We start from the raw sequence: 24,013 nt of genomic DNA on the forward strand, positions 1-24,013 counted from the left end.
GAAAAAGCTAAAAAATTGTTGCAATAATATCTTAGATCTCATGTTGCCCCTGTTTACCAGACGGTGGAATATTCCAGTGCCACGGAATAAATCAGTCTCCACCTTCGCTCAGAAGTGTCGGCTCCGCTCCTCTGATTGAAAACATGGCTGGTGTTCAAGCTGCTTCTCGCCTCCTCTCAAAGAAGTTACTTTACTGCAGGAAAGCCGTGAGTACTACTGCGTTTAGGATATTTCTTTACCTTCTGTGCCAAGTAGCAAATTAATATAGTTTTTTTTGCCACACGACGAATCACAATGTCTGTAGCTGCATTGCTTTCGTAACTGGTAGACGTCTGACTTGCATAACCTGCGTTATGTAGCAAAGGGCTGCTTCAATGTGACACTAGCTCTGCAGTGAAAGTAGGCTTTTGAAAGGCCAACAAAGCGTATGTTCTGTTACCGTTACTTTCAGACCATTCACGTATGTTTGTATTTCAGTTATGTCTGACCAGGACTTATTCTCCTAAATGACACGAACCTGTTTACTTCGTTGTCCTTGTGGGAATGATTGTAGCGTTTGTTGTTAGCTTAGTTGTTTACTTAGCATTACTTAAAAAGTTTAGATCCACTACATACCAAAAACATTGTGTGGAGACCTATTATTAGTTGAGAGGTGTATGTAGATGTAACGTACATCATAATTCTGTAAACTGTGTTGTAGTTCTTCGAAATCTGACTTTGTTTTGAGCGACTGTAAGACTCATCTAGATGCATTACAGCAGGGGTCAGCAACGTAGCCTTTTTTTTCCAAACATTGCATTAAGCCTCACCGTTTTGCAGGAATGTTCACGATATGGTCAGTCCGTTTTCCCACACGTTTTTTTTTAAATCAAAAAGACATCTTCGAATATACATTAGTCTGCACTTCTTTCCACCTTCATCCAATGTTTACATTCGTATAACTCTAAAACGCTGTTACTGCTGAAGCAATAGTCAGGCTATGCTCAAAATAACAAAATTATCTGTTGAGTAATGAGCTGTTCCCTAATTTGACAATATTTGGCACGTTTCTTATTTAAAACACTTTAAATAAGAAATGAGTCGTGCATTTCAAATGTCAAAAAATTCAAATCAAGTCAGGAACGCGTCGGCCTCATAGTGCAGAGGTGCAGGGTTCGATTCCGACTCCAGCCTTCCTGCGTGGAGTTTGCATGTCCTCCCGGTGCCAGTGTGGGTTTTCTACGGGAATGCAGGTTTCCTCCCACATTCCAAAATCATGCATGGTAGGTTAATTGACACCTCTAAATTGTCCCCAGATGTGAGTGTGAGCGTGGATGGTTGTTGGTCTCTGTGTGCCCTGCAACTCGCTGGCAACCAGTTCAGGGTGTACACCACCTACTGCCCGAAGACAGCTGGGATGGGCTCCAGCACGCCCCATGACCCTTGTGAGGAAAAGCGGATCAGAAAATGGATGGATGGATGGATGGATAGATAGAAGTCAGGAACACTTACAGTCAAACCTCGGTTTTCGTCCATAATCCGTTCCAGAAGGCTGTTCGAAAACCGAAATTGTTCGAAAACCGAAACCACGCTCTTTTTAAAATAAAAATGTTTACTGAACACGTCTGCTCACAATGGAAAGCATCATGAGGAAGCGTCACTTCCTCGTCTATCCGAGGAAGCGTCATTTCCTCGTGTAAGGAAGGCGAGAGGAGTCAAGTGGTGCATTCAAGTGCGCTCAGTTTGTTCGAGAACCGAAATTTGTTCGTCATCCGAGGCATAAAAAACTCGAAATTTTTGGTCGAAAACCGAATTGGTCGAGAACCGAGACGTTCGAAAAGCGAGGTTTGACTGTATTTTTTCCCCAGGCAGCACAAGAATAGAAACAGCCAAGTAAAAAGGGTACCCCCGGGTGGGACCAGAGGCTGCTAAATATGTTCAAAGCGTTCATAAAATGTGCCCTTCAATCAGAGATGAAAGTCCTCCGGATTTTCCCGGAATTCCGGGTTTTTCAAATTTTTATGAAAATTTCTCTGCAGAATTGAGGAAAATTTGTATAAAATTAATCCGGATATTAGTTTACAACATTGAACGAAGACGCGTTTGAGTTCGTTGTATTGCTTTCACGAGCGTAGCCATATTGAGGCACTAACACTAGTAAGAGTAAAGAGATTTTTGTTTGTGTAATAACGACAGAAGACATGATGGCGTTTGACAAATGGTTTAGTAGAACGAATGGCAACTTGCAACAACAGTAGCAAGCGTCGTTTTGCCTCTTGGGTTATACCATCTCAACTAGAATGTGGGGGATAGTCCCCAAACAATTTTCGTCTCTTTATAAACACACCTGCTAAACCCCAGTGGAACGAATAAAAGACGCCGTCAACAAGACAGTTGTAGTAAAAAATATATTTGGCCAAAAAGGGAAAAACACAGATTGGCAGAAAATCGTGTCCGTCCGACTTCGAGTGTCGTCTCGGCTAACTTAGCTTAGCTGTTGTCGTGTGTGACGTCATTTGCGTCGACGCTGATTGGTTGAAATCAAAAGACGCTCTTGCGTACATGTTCGCGCTGAAGCACGCACAGCAGAGAGCAGCGGACTATCTACTGCTGAGGCTCGCTTAGTTTGAGTGGCGTCGCCACAACAGTAATACCCTCGCCTCGCATTCTCATGGCCTCGCCATATCTCGGAGATTTCGAAATTTCGGCCCGAACGGAAGCTACAAAGGGTACACGTGTGCACACAAAAGGAAGATTAATCATTGAATGTCGAGTATTTGAATAGCGTTTTGCGTAAACTAATTCATGCGTGATCGGCCAATATATATATATATATATATTTTTTTTTTTTTTCCGGAATTTTCAGAAAAGTCCACTTTCATCTCTGTTCAATTCAATCCACAATCATTCTCTTAATTTTTTTTAATCAGAAGATTTATGTATGGCTGCCTTTTAATTGTACATTGGTCGCTGAAGTAGTGTCTCATTGGCCAGACACCCAGTCTTAAGTGTATTTCTTGTGATGTGATTACATTGACTACGTTTACATGCAGTCGATATTCGGGTTTAGTACAAAATTCCGGTTTCCAAAAGATTCGGAATAACCCGTTTACATGTGTGAGCGGACAGAGTTACTCACACATTTGAATATCCTGATTTAATGGTGACGCACAGACATCATTGTGATGCAAATGGTTCTAAGTTCCATTTACAATCAATAAAATGCATTATATTCATGTCACTCACAACATGAATAGGGCAGTCGAGTTCCAAAAGTGTGCTGCTATACTATGCATGGTAACGCGTGCGTTTCGCCATGGTTGCATACACACATATATGTGTCTATATAAATTGTGTCATTTTCACCGTAAAGACAGAAAATGACATGAAAACGCTGAAGAGAAATCAATGTATTCAAGTTCAGCACGATACGACGAGTAAGTGGGTTGCCGCGCATACAAGGACTTCCTGGACTCAAAATACCAAGATTCCTTGCGGCTGGGCATGCCCAGAACACAAACCAATGTCCCGTTCAATAGAGGGAACCTGATGGTGTTTATATGACCAAATATTCGGGTTAGAAAGTGGGCAAGCCGGGAGTCTTCTTCGGGTTTTTAAAAAATTGCGAAGAGCATTTTCTTGGTTTTTACAAAAACAAATGGGAGTATTTGGGTTTTTTTAAAAAAGCCTCCGAGAGCAATTTTGTGTGTTTTAAAAAATGAATGAGGGCATTTTCGGATTTTGAAAAAAAACCTAATAAAAGCATTTTCATGTTTTGAAAAAAACAAGTAAGAGCATTTTCAACCATATTCGGGTTTCTGCTAGAGTGTACATGGCCTATAACCCAAATACGTAATTTTTGGGTTATTTTCGGATTTTGAAAAAAAACCTAATAAAAGCATTTTCATGTTTTGAAAAAAACAAGTAAGAGCATTTTCAACCATATTCGGGTTTCTGCTAGAGTGTACATGGCCTATAACCCAAATACGTAATGCCAATATTCAGGTTTTCAAAGGGCTATTGACTGCACTTTATAGTGAATAAAAGCACCCAATTGGCTGCATAACCTGAAGCATGGAAGTGGAGCGCTTCCAAGCAACATGCCCCCAAAAATTATAAGCAGAGGAGCTCATTATTTTGTACCAAAACAAGACCATGACAATGTGAAGGCTTTTAAATACTGTAATTATTTTGACTTCTATGATAATCCCAGCCCTCTCAACATCATCTGGCGGGTCAGATGTACCAATTTTGGCTGCACATTGCCCACCACTGCAGTATAGGAATCATGGCGTTCTCAGCTTAGGATGGTGTTCCATTCTTCCGACAGCATCGTAGCCCATATTTTACATTCGTCGGAGAGCAGCACAGTTATAAAGTCATACTTCAATAAATAGTTTGATAAATGACACTTTCAGGCCAAGCAGTTGGCAGAACAATCACATGAAAAAGAGCAAGTAAGGTTTTATGTTGGTTTTTTACCAACAATTTTTTTTCAGTTGGAAATATCTTCTGTAATGTTTGATTCCTGTGTAGTCTTGTAATTAATAAATATTTTCTGTTTTGCTGCCAGGTCCCTGTGACAGGAGTTCAAGGTTCGAGGAATTTGCACTTCTCCATCTATGGCAAGAAAAATGCAAAAGTTTCTGATGATGTGAGTTAAAATGATCATCTACACAAACAAATTCAACTGAATAGCTGGAATATATTGCTTAATTTAACATCATGATGCTATTCTGGGTCACTGGAAACAGTCTGAAGGCAGTGTACATCTAAGTTGTTTTTGTTTTTTTTCCTTGAAGATTAAAGTGCTTTTACTTGCTCTCTTCAGGTCTCCAATCAGTACCCAGTTGTAGATCACGAGTTTGATGCCGTGGTGGTTGGTGCTGGAGGAGCGGGACTCCGGGCAGCTTTTGGCCTGTCTGAGGCTGGCTTTAACACTGCCTGTGTCACGAAGCTTTTCCCCACTAGGTCTCACACTGTAGCGGCACAGGTAGAGTACTCATTTTAAAATGTTCCATCCAACATGACTCCCTAGATTATATATATTAAGTAATTTTAGATAAATCTAACAGTATTTGTGAAATAAGTTGAATAATCTATATTTTTAGGGTGGAATCAATGCAGCTCTAGGCAACATGGAGAATGATGACTGGAGGTGGCATTTCTACGACACTGTGAAGGGTTCTGATTGGCTCGGGGACCAGGATGCCATCCACTACATGACAGAGCAGGCTCCCGCAGCTGTAGTGGAGGTAAAGACCAGTACTCGTTTAAATTCAAATAACTGCAACAAACCTGTTGTATTATTCAATAGTATCTCTCTGACATTGTCAATCAAAACTGAGCATTGTTATGTGTTTGACACTGGTACACAGATTAAAAAAAAAAAATTCTAAATGTATACTGTAGATTAAAAAAAAAAAAGTACTATGAATTTATTGAAATTTATTACTTACCCTAATTAAATTAATGCATCAATATACAGTACCGGTTGATATATGAGAGAGGTTTTTTTTTTTTTCATACCCTATTCCTGAAAGTATTTTTCATAAGCGTTTATGTTTAGTTTTCATGATTATCTCGTTAAAATACAAATTTTTGGTGACATTTTGTTGTTAATTGTATCATACCACAATGTATTTGATTTAAAGTACAGTATCCCTCGTTTTTTGTGATTAATTGGTACCAGACCTATGGAGTGTATCAACAATGGTCTTCTGGCCAATGGTCAAGTCTGCAGTCTTCTCCAAATTGGATCAAACTGGAGCAATTTGATGACATATGCGACACTCAGTTTACAACATTCATGCCCTGCAAAGTTTGGTCTAATTTCTCCACAGTATTCAAATTTTTTGAATTCCTGTTTTTGTGGGTTTTATCAACTGGAAACCCAGTATTTGTGAAACTAAAAAAATGAAATCAAATCGTTTAAATAGTGCACCCTGAATCTATATTCTATGAAATCTTAACTTTTCGAATCGAATTATGGAAATAAATTTACTTCTCCATGATGTAAAAAAATGTTTTGAAAGGGTCTGTATTGATCTTGGTCTAATTAGTTTATATAACAAAATCCTTGTATCTGAAAAATGGTGTATAGACTTTTACAAAGCTTACGCTTTGTGTATTAAAATTCATGATATTCTCTCGAAGATAGGCCTAAAGCCATGCATTTGTAGTTTCAGATGGATTCTGCCTTTGATCAGGTAACCCCAAAACAGGATGTTAAATCCCCTTAACTCTAAACTGGAGCAATTTGATGACATATGCGACACTCAGTTTACAACATTCATGCCCTGCAAAGTTTGGTCTAATTTCTCCACAGTATTCAAATTTTTTGAATTCCTGTTTTTGTGGGTTTTATCAACTGGAAACCCAGTATTTGTGAAACTAAAAAAATGAAATCAAATCGTTTAAATAGTGCACCCTGAATCTATATTCTATGAAATCTTAACTTTTCGAATCGAATTATGGAAATAAATTTACTTCTCCATGATGTAAAAAAATGTTTTGAAAGGGTCTGTATTGATCTTGGTCTAATTAGTTTATATAACAAAATCCTTGTATCTGAAAAATGGTGTATAGACTTTTACAAAGCTTACGCTTTGTGTATTAAAATTCATGATATTCTCTCGAAGATAGGCCTAAAGCCATGCATTTGTAGTTTCAGATGGATTCTGCCTTTGATCAGGTAACCCCAAAACAGGATGTTAAATCCCCTTAACTCTCCCCTAGTTGGAGAACTTTGGCATGCCTTTTAGCCGCACAGAAGATGGTAAGATCTACCAAAGGGCATTTGGAGGTCAGAGTCTCAAATACGGCAAAGGAGGCCAAGCCCACCGCTGCTGCTGTGTCGCAGACAGGACTGGACATTCACTGCTTCACACTCTTTATGGGCGGGTATGCTACTCATTTTACTGTTATCACTTTGGAAGAGAGAAAGACCATTTGGACAAACCTTAATAAGAGCACCTTGAACATGGAGCGTTGTCTTCATTTTGTTTTATGTTCAGTCGCTGCGTTACGACACCAGCTACTTTGTAGAGTATTTTGCGCTGGACCTGCTGATGGAAAATGGCGAGTGCAAAGGCGTGATCGCGCTCTGCATGGAGGATGGCTCTATCCATCGCTTCAGAGCTCAGAATACTGTCATTGCTACTGGGTAAACACACATAAACAACTGGGTACTTTTATGTTTCAATGTGTACAGTGCTGTGAAAAAGTATTTGCCCCCTTCCTGATTTCTGTGTTCTTGGCATATTTATCACACACAAACGTGCAGAATTGAGGAAAATTTGTATAAAATTAATCCGCACTATCCCACAGAGACTACCCAAGGAAGTTAAAAATGCAGTTTCGAAATACCAACTTAATTTATTAAGGCACAGAAAAAGTCCAAAACTACAAATGTGGAAAAAGTAATTTCCCCGTGCCCCTTGTTAAATCACAAAGGAACTGTGACGAACAACAGTTTGGGAAAGCTGAGTTTAATTTCGATCCGAAGAAATTAGAAATAAGGCTACCGGTATTTAAATCTATGAGTCTGGAAAAAGTTAAAAATCAATTTCCAAGACTCTGGGGCTTCAGAAAACCATTGTCCGAGCCATTATCCACAAATGGAGAAAACTGGGAACAGTGGGAAGCATTCCCAGGAGTGGTTGACCAGCTAAAATTACTCCAGCAGTGCCACGACGACTCATTCAGGAAGTCCCAATAGAACCTAGAAGAACACCCAAAGAACTCCAGGCCTCGCCGGCCTCAGTTCAAGTCAGCGTTCATGACTCCGGCATAAGAAAGACACTGACCAAAATTGGCATCCATGGGAGACTTCCCAGGCTAAAACTCCTGCTGTCCAAAAAGAACACGAAGGCTCGTCTCACATTTGCCTAAAGACATCTTGATGGTCCTCAGGACTTTTAGAATAACATTCTCTGGACTGATGAGTCAGAAATTGAACTTTTTGGAAGATGTGCGCACCGTTACGTCTGGGGTAAAAATGGCACAGCATTTGATAAAGAGCATCATACCAAGAGTGAAGCATGGTGGTGGCAGTCTGATGTTCTGTGGCTGCTTTGCTAACTCAGGACCAGGACACTTTGATGATTGATGGGACAATGAATTCTGCTGTCTACCAGAAAATCCTGAAGGAGAACGTCTGACAATCAGTTTGCATCCTCAAACCCAAGCGCTCTTGGATCATGAAGCAGGACATTGATTCGGAACACACCAGCAAGCCCACCTCTGAATGTTTTTAAAAAAAAAAAAAAGTCAAAGTCCGGATTTGAATCCAATTGAGATGCAGTGGTGTGACCTTAAGCAGGCAGTGCTTGCTAGAACACCCACCAATATGGCGGACTTGATGCAATACTGCGAAGAAATGTGGGCCAAAATTCCTCCACGGCAATGTGAAAGACTCATGACCAATTTTTGCAAACGCTTGATTTCAGTTTTTGCTGTCAAGGGTGGCACAACCCATGTATAGGTTCAGGTCGCAATTACATATTCACATTGGCACAGGTAGGTTTGGATTGGTTTTTTTGTGCCTTAATAAATTGGGATTTAGTAAATACTTTTTTTTTTTTTCTCCTTGCATTGTCTCCGTATGATGATAATATCGGTGAGATGAACTGAAACCATTTGTGTGTGATAAATATGCAAAGAACACGGAAATCAGGAAGGGGTCAAATACTTTTTCATAGCACTGTATGTGATGTGTAAACCAAACAATTTCTGTTTCCAGGGGTTACGGTCGAACCTATTTCAGCTGCACATCTGCTCACACAAGTACTGGCGATGGAAATGCCATGGTGACCAGAGCAGGACTGCCCTGCCAGGATTTGGAGTTTGTACAGTTCCATCCCACTGGTGAGAAGACAAGAGACACATTGAACATACAACTCAGTGTCACTTTTTGTTTTTACATCAACACATTAGCTATTGCATGACCCCTGCTGTCCTATGTAGACTGGTATTTTGTGTGTCTTTGTGTGCGTGCGTGCGTGTGCGCGTGCATGTGCGTGTGTGTGTGTGTTGGTAAATGACTCAAAAAGGAAGAGAAAACAAATCACATCAGAACTCACATATGAGTTAAACACCACCATCATGGATTTGTTGGTCGTTCCAGTCATTTTGTAGGCTAATTGTGTATAGTAAAATTCTCTCCCCTTTTTAGACGTTATTACGACCGTTAATGACCACATTCTATATGGTTGTCGTAATCACGTTTCAGTTTGCTATTTATGTGTCACTAATATTCCCAACTCGTGACTTTCATCCAAGTACTCATTCTACACTTGGTTTACATGGAGCTCCAGGAACAGACCTTCCTCACTTAAAGCCCCGCCTATTTTTGTTGCTGTTTCAGAGTTCTCCTTGCCTGGAGTTCATACTGAACAATTTGATACTAACCGTGTCTTAAATAGCAAGCATTTGAGCAAATGTATTACAAAAAGCATAGTAAAGAAACAAATTATGTAGAGAAGAGTGCAAATGTAAAGTAAACTCATCTCTGATTGCTCAAATCTTTTCAGTTATTTTAAAATAATTCACACAGGATTATGTGTGAATTATTTTATTTGCTAAATAATTGTTATCCGTGTCATCACCTTAACAAGTGAAGTTGTTAACAATGCTTGTGTCAGTGGATGCACTCTTCCGGAAATACTGCAATATTTAGAAGGGTTACATCGCTACATCTTATTTGCAGTTTAATTCACACCGTTATTGCTACATGGGCATCTTTCCAGGGATTTATGGAGCCGGTTGTCTGATCACCGAGGGCTGCCGTGGCGAGGGAGGCATCCTGATAAACAGTGAGGGCGAGCGCTTCATGGAGCGCTATGCGCCCAACGCCAAGGACCTGGCATCGAGAGACGTGGTGTCTCGCTCCATGACCATTGAGATCAGAGAGGGCAGGTAAGTGATCACCTTCTCGAAGCTTGCCACTCCTGAACCCTTTTGGCGCCATTTTTTCCAATGAAATATTCAGTGTTTATGTCACTTTTTCAAAAGTTAGTTGCTTGAAAATGGTTCGCTTATAAAGGCATCCTGTCGATGTTGCTTGGTGCAATTTTGCTATTTTAGCGAAAGCCACAGACCGGTTTATTTTGGGGAATAGATGATAATCTGTGATATTGAGAGACAGAGATATTTATTTTTAAAGCTTCTATGAAGTTTTACCTCTCCCACAATCTTTCAAGACATTTCATTAAAACACACTTTTTGAAGTATTCTTGGTGCCTGTTCTCACTCTTTCGTTGGTGCAGTTCTCCAAATAAAAGCCATTGTGTGCTTGTGTCAAGCTTTTTGTCACTCCCAGTTAAAGTTTACTGTAAAGCCGACACGTAAAAGGAAAAAAAGATTAAACATTGTACATACAACTACAAAACATTTCACCAAACCAAATAATGTCTCACAAAAGTCTGAGCTTAATGCAAACATAATGCGAAATGCAATAGAAGGGCGAACTGAAATTAGCATAGATGTTATGATAACTCATCACACCGTTGCTGCTGTACACACGGAGCAGCAACACATACAGAGCATACCACAATACTCCGAGACATATTCTCTCTGCTCTGTGGGAACGACGACTATTACTGGAGCTAAGTCGGGGACCTTTATGGCCTCTTCTTGCCCTAAATGAGGCTGCATCTACATCTAGTCGATGCAGATGGAGAAAATCACTGCAGTTGAGCATGTGGCGGCGCAATATAGTCCTGCATTGACGACATGCAACTCTAAATTCAGGCTTGAGGAAATATTAAAAACGTTCTTTTACGAGCACAGAAGTCGTTATATGTCGGAAGTGTTGATAAAAAGTATTTTGTGTGTGTGTGTGTGTGTGTGTGTGTGTGTGTGTGTGTGTGTGTGTGTGTGTGTCCCTTCAGGGGTGTGGGTCCAGAGAAGGACCACGTATATTTGCAGCTACACCACCTGCCTCCTCAGCAGCTCGCCACGAGGCTGCCCGGCATCTCTGAGACGGCAATGATCTTTGCCGGAGTGGACGTCACTAAAGAACCCATCCCCGTCCTGCCCACCGTCCACTACAACATGGGAGGCATACCTACAAACTACAAGGGCCAGGTAAGTCACATTTTTCACAAACCACTCTTCTGCAACTGTAAGCATTGTGGATCTTTTCCACCCATCAGGTGATCACTCACACTAACAGCGAGGATAAAGTGGTTCGCGGACTGTACGCCTGTGGAGAGGCTGCCTGTGCAAGTGTTCACGGTGCCAACCGACTGGGCGCCAACTCTCTTCTGGACCTGGTGGTCTTCGGCCGAGCCTGCGCCCTCACCATCGCTGAGGAGCACAAACCTGGTGAGGACGTGGGGGAGGAATCATGTGTTACAGAAAATCATTTATTACCATGTTTTTTTTTAACATTGTATTTATGCCCAAGAAATATTGTGAACCAATGTCTCATTCACTCTTTCCATTTTCAATTGGAATTTGAAAATCGAGAAAGTGGCTATTTTGTTTTTAAATCCAAAACAAAACATGACTGATTTTTCCTTTTTCAATGTTATTTTTTTCTTGACTCGCATGATTTATACTCAAAAGAATGCCACTGACTGTGAAAATATAAAGGGGTTATTAATTTTAGAGAGGGGAGGGCTTTTACTGTTACCGCTCCCTAACGACTGAACGCCCTCCTGGAGCACATTAGACAAGCCCTTTTGTTTTTCAATGTTAAAACCTAATCTAAAACTAATTCAGCCTTCAACATAGTATGACACCCAGAGCCCTTATTTTATTGTCATATATATATATATATATATATATATATATATATATATATATTTTACAGATCTCAAAATGTTTTTGTGGAAGAATGTATGTATATATTTATTTATTTATTTATTTATTAATCAAAATTGTTGTATTGTCTTATACCGTTTTTGTTTGAATTTTATTCATGTACAGCTCTGTTTTTGTTGTGGTTATTTTTTTCCCAGTGTTTTACAACTAAAAGTGAATTGAGTTGAGTTTAACGTTGTGCTGACATGGTGGTTTTGTTTTGTCTCCCCCACCCGCCAGGAGAGGCGCTTTCCCCTCTTCAGTCCAGTGCAGGCGAAGAGTCTGTGGCCAACCTTGATAAGATGAGGTTTGCCAATGGAAGCATGAGAACCTCTGAAATAAGGCTCAACATGCAGAAGGTATGCAGACAAAGAATACACACACACACACACACACACACACACACACACACACACACACACACACATTCAAAGGCATGCTATGTACAATTAATTCCTTTTTCTACTTCTACCCAGGCCATGCAAGCTCATGCTGCCGTGTTCCGTACCGGTTCTGTTCTGAAGGAGGGATGTGACAAATTGGATACAATTTACCAAACGATGGAAGATATCAAGACTTTTGACAGAGGTAGATTTCATGTAAAACAAGTTTTGTTGAAAATTAATATTCAATATATTTCATGCACACTACCAATCAAATGTTTGGATTCACACGAAAATGCCCTTCATTCTTTTTTCAAGAAAAGCACAAGTGTACATTGTCTTCCCTAATCATATTGCGCATCACTTCTGCAGCTGCGTTGCTTTATTTTTATATGGAGCCATCACCTTACTGTGGTGGCAGGTTTGCGTGTCCCAGTGAGGAGTAGCTAAGTTGTCTGGAGCTTTACGCCCCTGGGAGGGTCACATCATTGCAAACAGGTCCAAAGTGAGGGACAAGACAAAACACGGCTCATAGACCCCTTTCTTTTCCCTTGCCCAGACATGGGTCGCCGGAGCTTGGAGGTGGGGCTCACTGGCGAGTGCCTGGTGGCTGAGCCTGCACCCATGGGGCCCAGCCGGGCACAGCCCAAAAGGGTAATGTGAGTCTCTCTTCCCATGGGCTCACCACCTGTGGGAGGGGACGAAGGGGTCGGGTGCTTTGTGAGCTGGGTGGCGGCAAAAGGCCTTGGTTGTCCGATCCCTGGCTACGGAAACTAGCTCTCGGGACATGAAATGTCACCTCTCTGGCAGGGAAGGAGCTCGAGTTGGGTGTGCAAGGCAGAGAAATTCCGACTAGTTATAGTCAGGCTCACCTCCACGCACAGCTCGGGCTTCAGTACCAGTCCTCTCAAGAGGATTTGGACAACACTCTTCCACTCTGGAGTTGCCCGCGGTGAAAGGCGCTGAGCAAATGTGGGCATACTTATTACTCCCCGTTTTGGTGAAGAGAGAGGCAGAGCTGTCAACTGATACAGGATGGTTCTGATGGTGGGGGAAGATACTGGTCTGCCCTGGCAGACCCAAACGTATTGTGAGGGTTTAGTGGGAACGTCTGGCCGAATCCCTTGTTGGAAAGATTTACAACTTCCACCTGCAGCAGAACTTCTCCCACATGCCGGGAGAGGCAGAGGACATTGAGTCTGAGTGGACCATGTTCCATGCCTCCATTGTTGGAGGTGCTTGATTGGCAGTGTGACCATAAGATGGTCAGTGCCTTTCGGGGCATGGGAGGAGTTGGACGAGTCCATAGAAAACGACTTTCGGGCGGGTGTGACGAAATTCTGGTCGACCATCTGGTGTCTCAGGAGGGGGAAGCAGTGCACCATTAACACTGAGGTGAGGCGCTGCTGATCTTGACTCGTGATGCTGCAAATCAGAATACTTGAAAGAATTCCACTGACACACCTTCCATTGAGGAAGCACAGTCTACAGACTGAAGTGGGATCTCCTATTTCTGGTGCTGAAGATACGGAGATGGTTTAAAAGCTCTTGGGTGGTGAAGCGCCAGGGATGAGATTTGCCCGGAGTTTGTAAAGGTTCTGGATTTTGTGGGGCTTCCCTGATTGACAGGCCTCTACATCAGGGGGAAGGAACTCCGGTTCCTCGAGAGCCATTTCCTGCCTGTTTTAGAGCCCTCCCTACCCCAGACAGATCAGATTCAATTGTTCGTGATGGTTTCAAGCCTCGACAGCGCTTGCTGATGAGCTGATCATTTGGAATCAGGTGTGTTGGAATAGGGAGGGATCTAAAACAGGCAGGATCTGGCTCTCTAGGAACCGGAGTTCCCTACCCGTGCTCAACATCATCCTGCGGACATCCGGAGCAGTGTCTCTAAATTGGGAGACTGGAGTTGAATTAAACAGTTGTAAACAACTCAATCCAGCCAGTCAAGAAAGCTTGCTGTGTTGTGCCGGGGTTGACGCGGACTGGTGACATGTAAGGACAGAAGCGCTTGAATAGGATGAGGACGGAGGAAAATTATTATATGAATATGGAGGGGAGGAAGGTGACAGAAGGGTGCCCAGGCCACGGACGGAGGATGGATCGGCAAAATAGGGTAAAGTGCTCATCTCTGAAAATACTGGGCTTTTGATGACTTACAGGTCGGATGTGTGCGTGTGACTGTCGATACTGCAGACACATCGAATACACACACCATTTTTTTTCCCACATACGAAAGAGGCCCAGGTCACATTTGGAAACAAATCAGAATTGTACTGTTTCTCACTGCGTGAAAAAAAATCTGATTTGTTTCACATATGGGCAAAATTTGCAGTTAAGCTGCAGTGTGAATGTAGCAGAGGCAGTGCATTGCAGTGCAGCGTGGTGAGTGAGTCGGATCCTAAAAGAGAATTTGCGAGTGCCGAACCACAGGGGTCACTGAAGAGCCATGTGTGTTGAAGATTGACTTTGGGTGACATGTAACTGAGCTTTTTCTAGTATGTGATTGGAAAGTTAATATTCTTAGTGACATGTCAATTGCAATTCATTGCTCCATCTTCCTCCCTGCTTCTGTAGTTTGAACCTGAATGAAAGATTCTTGTTTCCAGTTTCTAATTTCCACTGCGACTGTTGTCCTCGTCAGGCATTGTGTGGAACACGGACCTGGTGGAAACACTGGAGCTGCAGAATCTGATGCTGAATGCTGTCCAGACCATTCATTCAGCTGAACAGAGGAAGGAGAGTCGGGGAGCTCATGCCAGAGAGGACTTCAAGGTCTGTGTTCTAGTAGAGGGGGGGGCGGCAGGCACCCTTCTTCCTCCTCCTCTGACATTCATTCTCTTTTTGATCACAGGATCGCATTGATGAGTACGATTACTCAAAGCCCTTGCAAGGTCAAAAGAAAAAGCCCTTCGACCAGCACTGGAGGAAACACACAATGTCCTATGTCGACCCCAAAACTGGCAAGGTACCGTGTGTGCATGTCTGTGTGTGTGGATGTAAATGTAGAGATGGAATTCCCAATGCAATTAATACCCTACTGACGAGACAGCACTTACTTTGCTCCATACGTTTGCGTAGCACTGCCAATTGCATCTAGAATGGCTGCCTTTTGCAACAACCGCAATCAAGTATCATCATAGACAACATTTACATTCCAGATACAAAGACGCTTTCTTGAGTACGTCGACGCCGCAGCCGTATTGGATGTGGCAAATTGTGAAAATGCTCCCTCCTTGGATTCATACGGAATTATTTATTTTGATTGGATGATGTTATTCTACCTCAGTTTTACGATATGATTTGCCAAATTTCTATCTCATATTAAATCCACATGAAATATGGCAGATGGGCAGACATATAGTTTTGACCCATTTCAGCAATGGTCTTCTTTAGAATTGAAAACGAAAAGAATATATTCTTTTTCGATTTCCAAAGACTTTATGGCTCCCATGGAATCTTGTATTAAACTGTTCGAATGCCTCTTTAATTGCCGACGCTAACGTAATAGGTTCTTTCTCACGTGCCATACAGGGATGCAACATGACAGGCTAAACCCGTAATGTAGGAATTTAAACGCCGCCTAATGTGCCAAAACTGCGATCAATGATCACCAAAATTTATGTTGACATCTTTAATTAATGCTCACATCAACCTCTGAATATATTAGAATGATGTGTATATTGCGATGTACAGTATGTGTGTGTGAGTAGTGTATAATTTTGATTACTTCAACAACAATTCGCATAATGCTTTGCCCAATCACAGGTGACCTTGGAGTACCGTCCCGTCATCGACCACTCTCTGGACGAACAGGACTGCGCCCATGTCCCTCCCGCAATCCGCTCTTACTAAGAAAACGCCTCCAATCATGACAGTACTCACCAAATGTTCATTCACAAACTATTTATGGAAAAAAAAATCATGCAGTACACGGGATTTTGAGGGGAAGCTCTCCCTTGGATTGTCTGTATGTATGTCCGTGTCCCCTCTTGAACATGTTTCATCACTCCAGCTTGGCTATTGTGATGGTGCTGTGCTCCCTCTTTTTTACATTTCAGATTAGCTGCAGCCTAAACAAGATTTTTTTGCTGTAAGGCCACAGGGAAGTTTTAAGCATGTAAATATAAAGCTACAATAAACACAATGGATTATACAATCCGCACAAGTAAAATGTCGTCTCGTTTTACTCACTGTTGCCTTGGCTAACATATATTTGTGATCTGTTGGTGTGTTTGCAGTTACAAGTAATGAACCTTATTATATACTGTATATGTCTTATCATTAACAAAAATTTACTCATGAAGAAATTCAGACTTGTGATGGATTTTATTGCTTTGCTTTCTCTTCAATATCTGACAGATGTTTAACTTCTCAAAGTTTTCGCCAGGTCTAAATTGGTGCCTATGGATGATGGTATGAATGTCAAAGACAACCAGTGCCTAAGTTATCGATGCACTGGTGATTTGATGAAAAAAAAATGGATTTAATATGTAATCGATCATGTTATCATCATACATCAAGGTTTCTAAGTGTAAATTAAGGTTGATTAGGTGTTGTCACTTGAGACACTAATGTCATGTCTTTCAGAATCATTTGAAGTGGTGACTTGAGTTATTTGCCTGTTGTGTCTGTTTGTTTTTTCCTGACTTGTTTGGTTTCATATCAATAAATGGTCGATTGTGTAGGAACAGACATACCTTTCATATCCTATAAAACTGGACAACGGCATGTTATTCTAAATAGTGAAAATGCAGTGAAAACCTGAGTGCGTGCTTGGGACCACAAGTCTTTTTTTGTGTGTGTGTGTGTGTGTGTGAGTGAGTGTGAGTGTGTGTGTCTCTCTCTCTCTCTCTCTCTCTCTCTCTCACTTCCACGCCCCCCCTTCCGAGAGAGAGAGAATATGGGTGTACTGTATGTTTTATTATGAAAGTGTTTGGTTCAATTCGAAAAATTTAACGACAAATTTGAGAAACCCTCTTATATTCCGAACGGTCTGGGTGAAACGGTATTGCGCTCACTGTATTTTCGCCCAGTGTTTTCAGCGGAAAAAAATGAATTGGAAGAAACAATGGCAACGCAAGATGTCTATCCTCTGACTTCAGCTACGACCGGGTTATCATAGACCATATATAATACACACGACTGCGTTTGTCCATGTAAAAAAACAAATATGACTTTCGACACAAACTTTTGACGATACCCGAGATCAATGTCTTCGTGTGTCAGTATTTGCGAAACGCACCTCACCCCCCCCAAAAAAAAATCGCCTCCAAATACGGAAGTAGCTCCTGTCGTAGTAACGTTTGTCCTTATTTCTAGGATCCCACTAGGTGGCAGCAAAAGTATGTTGAACAGGGGGAGCTGCTTCAGGTTCGGGATTTTTCTCTCTCCTGGGGTGAAAGGCAGGTTTTATATATTGGGGGGGGGGGGGGGGTTATGAACATTGTTGGCCACATAAGTATAATTGCCTAAGTCATTTTTGGCCAAATTGTAACTTTACACTCCTTCCACTGCAGCATCAACCTGCCTTTCTTCCTGTGTCCTTGGCCAATCACAACACTTTACACTTTCAGAATTCAGAAACACTATCTGCCCAAGTCATCCCTTGACAAAGGTCTTTGTCAGTTTTGATGCTACAAACAAAATGTCACAAAGCATGAGAAAGTGGGCTCGGCCATCCACAAGTGAAGCAAGCTCTTATCTTTGATTCGTTTTCATCTGGTAAGAGTTCACGATTCTTAAATTTTCCAGACACTCAAAGTGACAAGCAAATGTAATACTGTATGAGCCAGTGTGTATTGAAACTATAAACCACATTTTTTGCGAGCAAAGACTAAAACACTGCTGCTGTTTCTTATGGGGATCATCCAACCAATATGGCCTTTTATTCTTTCAAAAACTCTATTTTTTTTATCGGGAAAATGATAGCTAGCATTTTCAATTTTATCCATTTGTTTTGGCGAAATCAGTCAATACCGAAACACCACTCAGAACGCCTCTTCCTGGTCAGCGATTTAGCCACGCCTCCTACCATCTTCCCATGTCTTGGTGGTAGTCAAGCGGGTGAACCAGATACAATTTGTCCATTCAAAATCATTGGCAAAAAATGGCGACCATACGACACCATAATTGATGTGGACATGTCTACTCTGTACCCACCTCGGGAAATATCACGATGTACTTCTGAATGGCACACTTATAGGAGAATGAGAAAATGAGCAGCATGCACAGTGCTACACCGATGCTTGGGGATGCTTATAGTGCCGTCAGAAATCTGTCTTGCCCCGATCCAGCCCTCCATTCAGTACCATAATGTACTGTACTGACTGAGCTACCCGGTTGGGAATGTTGTTTCTGTAAATGGTTTAAATGTGGAAACAAATGGCCGGCCCCTGATAACTGTGCGACAGTGTTGGATTCATGGGATTGTGGTTTAATAATTGACAAGGGAGTGTTGTTTGACATTTACTTGACTGCATTCAGTCCGTTGATAATTTATTCTTTTATCATCCCAATGAGAGATGACGTTTGCTTTACAAATATTGACCCACTTTTGACATTGGATACGTACAAACAGTGATTAAGATAAGATAAGAAAACCTTTATTGCCGGTAGTCTCGCAATGGAGAAATTCCCAATTCACAGCAGCAAAGTTATGAAAGGAAGAAGTAGAGCAACAAAATGTAGGAGGTGCTGGAAAGGCAGCCACTCTCGCGGCGCCATCTTGAAGTCAAAATAACACAAATAACAATACATAGGACACAGACAGTCGTGCAATCTTACCACTTTCCTGCATACACTTTGTTGTCTGAAGCAGTTATAGATGAAAGAGGAGAGGATCAAAGTGTCCTTTTTTCCAGTGGATCAGAGACGTCATGTTGAAAATGTGCACACGTCTGCTACAAGCTAAGTTTTGAAAGCAAAGACAAATATGTCAAATAAATGCAACCACAATGCATTTTTGTTTTGTCATAATAGTGGAGGGGGGGGGGAGTGGGGGACCTTGTCAAATAAAAAGTCTGCAGCAAAGTATGTATTTTTCCTTTCAAAAAATTTGGAACTTTATTTATAACGAAATTTGTTACAAAGTACAGGCTTGCTTTTTCAGCTTTGGATGAGAGATGAACATGAACACTCGGCAATGACAAAAAGCAGATAACAACCATTTCACAACCACCACCAGGCTATTGCCCACCTGTGCTGCTGACTTTGTGACCAGGGTACATTTTACTATTTGGCCACACACACACACACACACACACACACACACACACACACACACACACACACACACACACACACACACACACACACACACACACACACAAAATCACTTTCATATGACAGAACCTATTGGAGGAGACAATGAGCTCAGATACATCGCTCCTCTCCACAGATTCTTTGGATAGGTGTGATGACATCATGGGAAAGCATCTGTTTCTGAAGGTTATTCATCAAAGACAGGTCACCTTCAAAAGCACGGTAGAAGGCAGCTACAGTCATAATCATGTAAAAAGTATCATTTTTACAACATAGCGCGTGGGATGGAACAATAATCAACTTTTTAGGCATCAAAGTCAAAATACAAAGCCGGAGTTACTACAAGTCCTAAATCTTTAGAAACGAAGAGGAAGTCATTTTAGACAGACACATTAATTTTACAAGCAAAGACCACTTGCAATCCCTTTTTAACACCCACCGATACCAGCCTGCAGAAACAAAACTATGCAATGGATTTCAAGAAACAGATTTTTTTTCATCTTCTTTAACATCTCTCAAGGGGAAATCCAAATTCCACCCAAAAGCATGTCGTGAGTTCTTCCTTGTGCTGTGTCATAGCCAAGCTTATTTGGACTCCAGAACCTGAGGGGATGATGGTACCATAGCTTAGCCCAAAACAATGGCAGCTACTGACGATATGAGGAACGGTGTCTCTTGAGGGACAGGGGAAGCATTTTTCTCCTCGAAAAGAAGAGGAAGAACAGCACATGTTCATGAAAAAGGTTTTATTTCCCTCTGGCCCGTGATGGATTGAAAAGACAGTCCTGCATGTCCAATCTATTGCCTTCAATGTTTATTTTGAAAGTGCCTGCTCTGTTGACACCTGTAAAACTAGCTTGAAATAAAAATCTGGTGTTTTTACACATAGACTAAAATGCCAGTGAAGCTGGTCGGAAAGGAGCTGATGTTCCATCGAAATATTTGGATAATAAACAAAGCACACCAGATCAAATTGTCCGACAGAAGTAATATGCCGTACATTTTTCCTTTAACAAACAGACAATCAAGTGACTTCAACATAACGACCACAGTAATGTGATTTGGTTAGAAAATGGGGATCAGGATATGAGACATTAACGAAACAAGTTAACCATTTACACCACGCTCAATAGAACCACAAAATAGACAACCAGGATGAGGTAAGCCCCGATGCCGAGTCCCAGGGCCACATGGTTCAGGGTTCTGGTAGTCCGGCTGCACCGCTCGGCCTTCAGCTGATCCCCATTGTGGTTTGATTCCCGGGTCTAGTGTTAAAAAAAAAAAAAAGTCACAAATAGTGATTCAAAGAAAGCAGGTAAAACGCAAATTGTCTGAAGTGCAAACAGTCTTGAAGTTTGTGGCATTTGTTATTGGTTGCGGATGTGAAAATGCACACCAACTTTGTTTTGAAGTGTCTTTCATTCTTTTGTGTGTGTGTGTGTGTGTGTGTGTGTGTGTGTGTGTGTGTGTGTGTGTGTGTGTGTGTGTGTGTGTGTGTGTGTGTGTGTGGTTTTATTTTTGCTTTTAAATATTGTACTTTTAATTATGTAAAGTAGATTGAGTTACTTTGTTGATAAAACAAAGGGCAAAAGCTGTCTGAAAGCTGTCCTCGGGCAGTAGGCGGGGTACACCCTGAACTCTTTGCCAGCCAATCGCAGGGCACACAGAGACAAACAACAACCATTCACACCCACAATAACACCAAGGGACAATTTAGAGGTGTCAATTAACCTACCATGCATGATTTTGGGATGGGGGAGAAAACTGGAGTACTCAGAGAAAACCCATGCAGGTACGGGGAGAACATGCAAATTCCACACAGGAAGGTCGAGAGCCTGCAATCGAATCCTGGGAGGCAGACGTCCTCAGCAGATAATCACTGTGCCGCCAGGGTCAAACTTAATAAACCCAAAATGAAAATGTCTCAAAAACTTGATGTGTTGGAAAAAAAGTGAAAACATTTTTGAAATCCGCATCAAAAATACGTTATGGGACAGAAAGCTATTCCATTCTCTCACCAGCCCCGGCTTGGGGCGGAGGCTAGGTGATGATGAAAGAATTGGAAGTCACTGTCTGCATTATGCACCGACTGTCTGGGACAAGAACGGAGATTGACAACCTCCTTGGAGGCGCTGCGTTGACCAACTGGCATCTTCCTGTCGCACTTCATCTGAATGACTGGACTTTCGTAACATATCAACTAACATTGTGTAGCATCATCAAATGTGTAAAACGTTGCCAGCTCGGCATCCATTGCACCCTTGTTATCCTGGAAGAGGGACTCCCCCATCTGCGGCCCCTTCTCAAGGTTTCTCAATTTTCCCCCCAAGATGTTTTCTTTTTGGTTTGTTTTTCCTTGGCCTCATGGGGGTTAAGATCAAGCGGTGTCAATATTTGTCAACCATGGGCATGTAAAGCCCTTTGAGACTTTTTTTTGTGATTAAGAGCTATATAAACACATTTGACTCAAGTTCTGTTGGCCAGTGTTCTTGATCAGCAACATACATGCACCATGTCCCGTGGATGGCCCCCTCCCCCACAACCCTCCACGTCCATTGCTATTAAGAAACCCTGTGAGGTGTCAATATGACCTTCTGAGCTCTCACTGGTTAGGTAAGCCCTCCTTCGTCTCAGCTGTCTGAACTGTGCAGGGGAGAGACAAAAGAGCTGGAGCCACAAAGCACGGTCAAGGGAGGCCATGCCATTTAAAGTCACAAGACATAAATGTACTACCGTGTGTGTTCGTGCATGTTACTGACATTCGGTTTAATTACACTTAATCAAATCAATTCAACATTTCTTTACAATTTTAAAATGTCCTGAAACCAACTGGACCTTGAACCTAGTTTCGGTCTGCGTGCGTTATTTTGAATCCTCCACTTAATGATGAATAGTACTTTGGTGGCAGCTAAAGGGCCCTTCATGAGGACAGGAAATGCTAATCATATTTTCAGCCATGAAGCTGAAAGGATAAACAGTGGCTGATATTGTCCGTGGTCCTTACGTGCTAAACTGTGAGAGCAAGCTGATGATTTGGGGAACAAAGAAGCGCTTGATGATACGGTCACAGGACCCCTCTTGTACAGATGATCTACAGGATGCTGCGTTCAGAATTTCCTTAGCATTACTCAGCATGAACGCCGAACAATCTCAAAATCCTTCCGATTGAGAGCGAAAACAATTATTCCGCCGCTCTAAAATGACTGTTGAGTTGACTTCACATTAAACAGACACTCATCTATTAGGAGAAGGCCCAAGACACAATGGTTTTTGTTTGGGGTTTTTTTTTTAACACTTTCTGCATTGTTGATGTATTATGTCTCTGCTCTTTTTTGATGGTCTGGTTTTGAGTGAACTGTTTTCAGTCTTGCTGTGAGAGGATAACAGCAAACACACTTCATTTCACAGTGAGAACTACAGTCGGTTATCATCGCCACTGCCAAATACAAGAAGACAACAGTAAGGCGATTGTCTTCATTGTTGAATTTGTTTTGTTAACAATTTAGCAGAATTACACAAATACTTTGTTCATGAGTTTCGGCTTGTTTTTCATGTGTTAAAGATTTGTCTTGCATCAGGACTGCGTGTATGACAGAAGAGGTGTTCACACGGCAACTTTTACTCTGGTGTAGCACTGGGGTTGCCCCCCGCAGAGTGTTCACACGTTCAAAGTTATACCGGTATAGCCCCTGAAAACGGCTTAAACCGGAGCAAATTTAACCCTGCTAAGGAGGTGGTTTAAAAATTTACTCCGGAGTAAATGCAAGTTTGCGGGGCAGCACCGATATAAAATTGGACGTGTGAACGGTACAGGGGTAGACTCGCTACGCATGAGAAGAGTTGATGAGATACGGGTATTGAATGCCCTCCCACTGAACATTCGGCAAGCCTCCTCGCTGCCCATCTTCAAAACCCGCCTCAAAACTCACTTGTATTCTTTGGCATTTGACTCAGCATGACTTAGATTTGCTCTTGGTTTTGCTGTTCGGTGCTTTCTACCATCTTTATTACCGATTTGCTTTACTGTTTGTTGTATATGTTGAATTGCTCCATGTACAGCACTTTGTATGCAGCGATGGCTGTTTGGAAGTGTTCTATAAATACAGTTGAGTTGAGTTGAGTTGAGTATTGTTACCATTGGCTTGTGGTATACCAAGGTACTTGTAGCTGTCCTCAATGTCTGCTATTGTTCCTTCAGGAAGTAAGACCCCTTCAGTGTGGACTAACTTGCCTCTCTTAGTCACCATCCGACTACATTTCTCAAGCCCGAATGACATGCCGATGTCACTGCTGTCGATCCTGGTTGTGTGGATCAGGGAGTCTACGTCCTTTTCGCTCTTAGCATACAGCTTTATGTCATCCACGAGTTGAGTTGAGTTGAGATCCATGTAGAGAAGGTGACTGATCGTAGCTCCATTTCTGAGGCGGTATCCGTAGCCTGTCTTGGTGATTACTTGACTTAGGGGGTTCAGTCCTATGCAGAATAGCAGTGGGGAGAGTGCATCGCCACATTTGATGGACACTTGGGTAAGTGGCTTGCCATTGGCTTCAAGTGTGGTTTTCCACATCCTCATCGAGTT

The 24,013-nt window shown here is 41.9% G+C and overlaps 2 protein-coding genes across 2 annotated transcripts in view; one reads left to right on the top strand and one right to left on the bottom strand.

Moving 5' to 3' along the window:
• The first annotated feature begins 80 nt into the window (after nucleotides 1–80).
• sdha (succinate dehydrogenase complex, subunit A, flavoprotein (Fp)) lies at nucleotides 81–16,861 on the top strand. The gene is made up of 15 exons (XM_019893058.1): nucleotides 81–206; nucleotides 4,553–4,633; nucleotides 4,811–4,972; nucleotides 5,091–5,234; nucleotides 6,718–6,882; nucleotides 6,996–7,144; nucleotides 8,723–8,847; nucleotides 9,729–9,897; nucleotides 10,872–11,067; nucleotides 11,136–11,307; nucleotides 12,028–12,146; nucleotides 12,264–12,375; nucleotides 14,815–14,945; nucleotides 15,025–15,138; nucleotides 15,939–16,861. The coding sequence occupies exons 1-15, from the start codon at nucleotides 144–146 to the stop codon at nucleotides 16,023–16,025; spliced, it is 1,989 nt and encodes a 662-aa protein (XP_019748617.1). The 5' UTR covers nucleotides 81–143; the 3' UTR covers nucleotides 16,026–16,861.
• A 2,883-nt stretch (nucleotides 16,862–19,744) lies between these two features.
• The window catches only part of LOC109529691 (proline-rich transmembrane protein 1-like), a 28,113-nt gene continuing 23,844 nt past the window's right edge, over nucleotides 19,745–24,013 (bottom strand). The window contains exon 4 of the mRNA XM_019893088.1: nucleotides 19,745–20,698. Coding sequence (XP_019748647.1) covers nucleotides 20,549–20,698 — 150 coding nt within the window. The 3' untranslated portion in view covers nucleotides 19,745–20,548. The remainder of the gene's footprint in view (nucleotides 20,699–24,013) is intronic.

This window comes from Hippocampus comes, unplaced genomic scaffold, assembly GCF_001891065.2.
Source record: "Hippocampus comes isolate QL1 unplaced genomic scaffold, H_comes_QL1_v1.1 scaffold94, whole genome shotgun sequence".
Classification (NCBI taxonomy): Eukaryota; Metazoa; Chordata; class Actinopteri; order Syngnathiformes; family Syngnathidae; genus Hippocampus; species Hippocampus comes.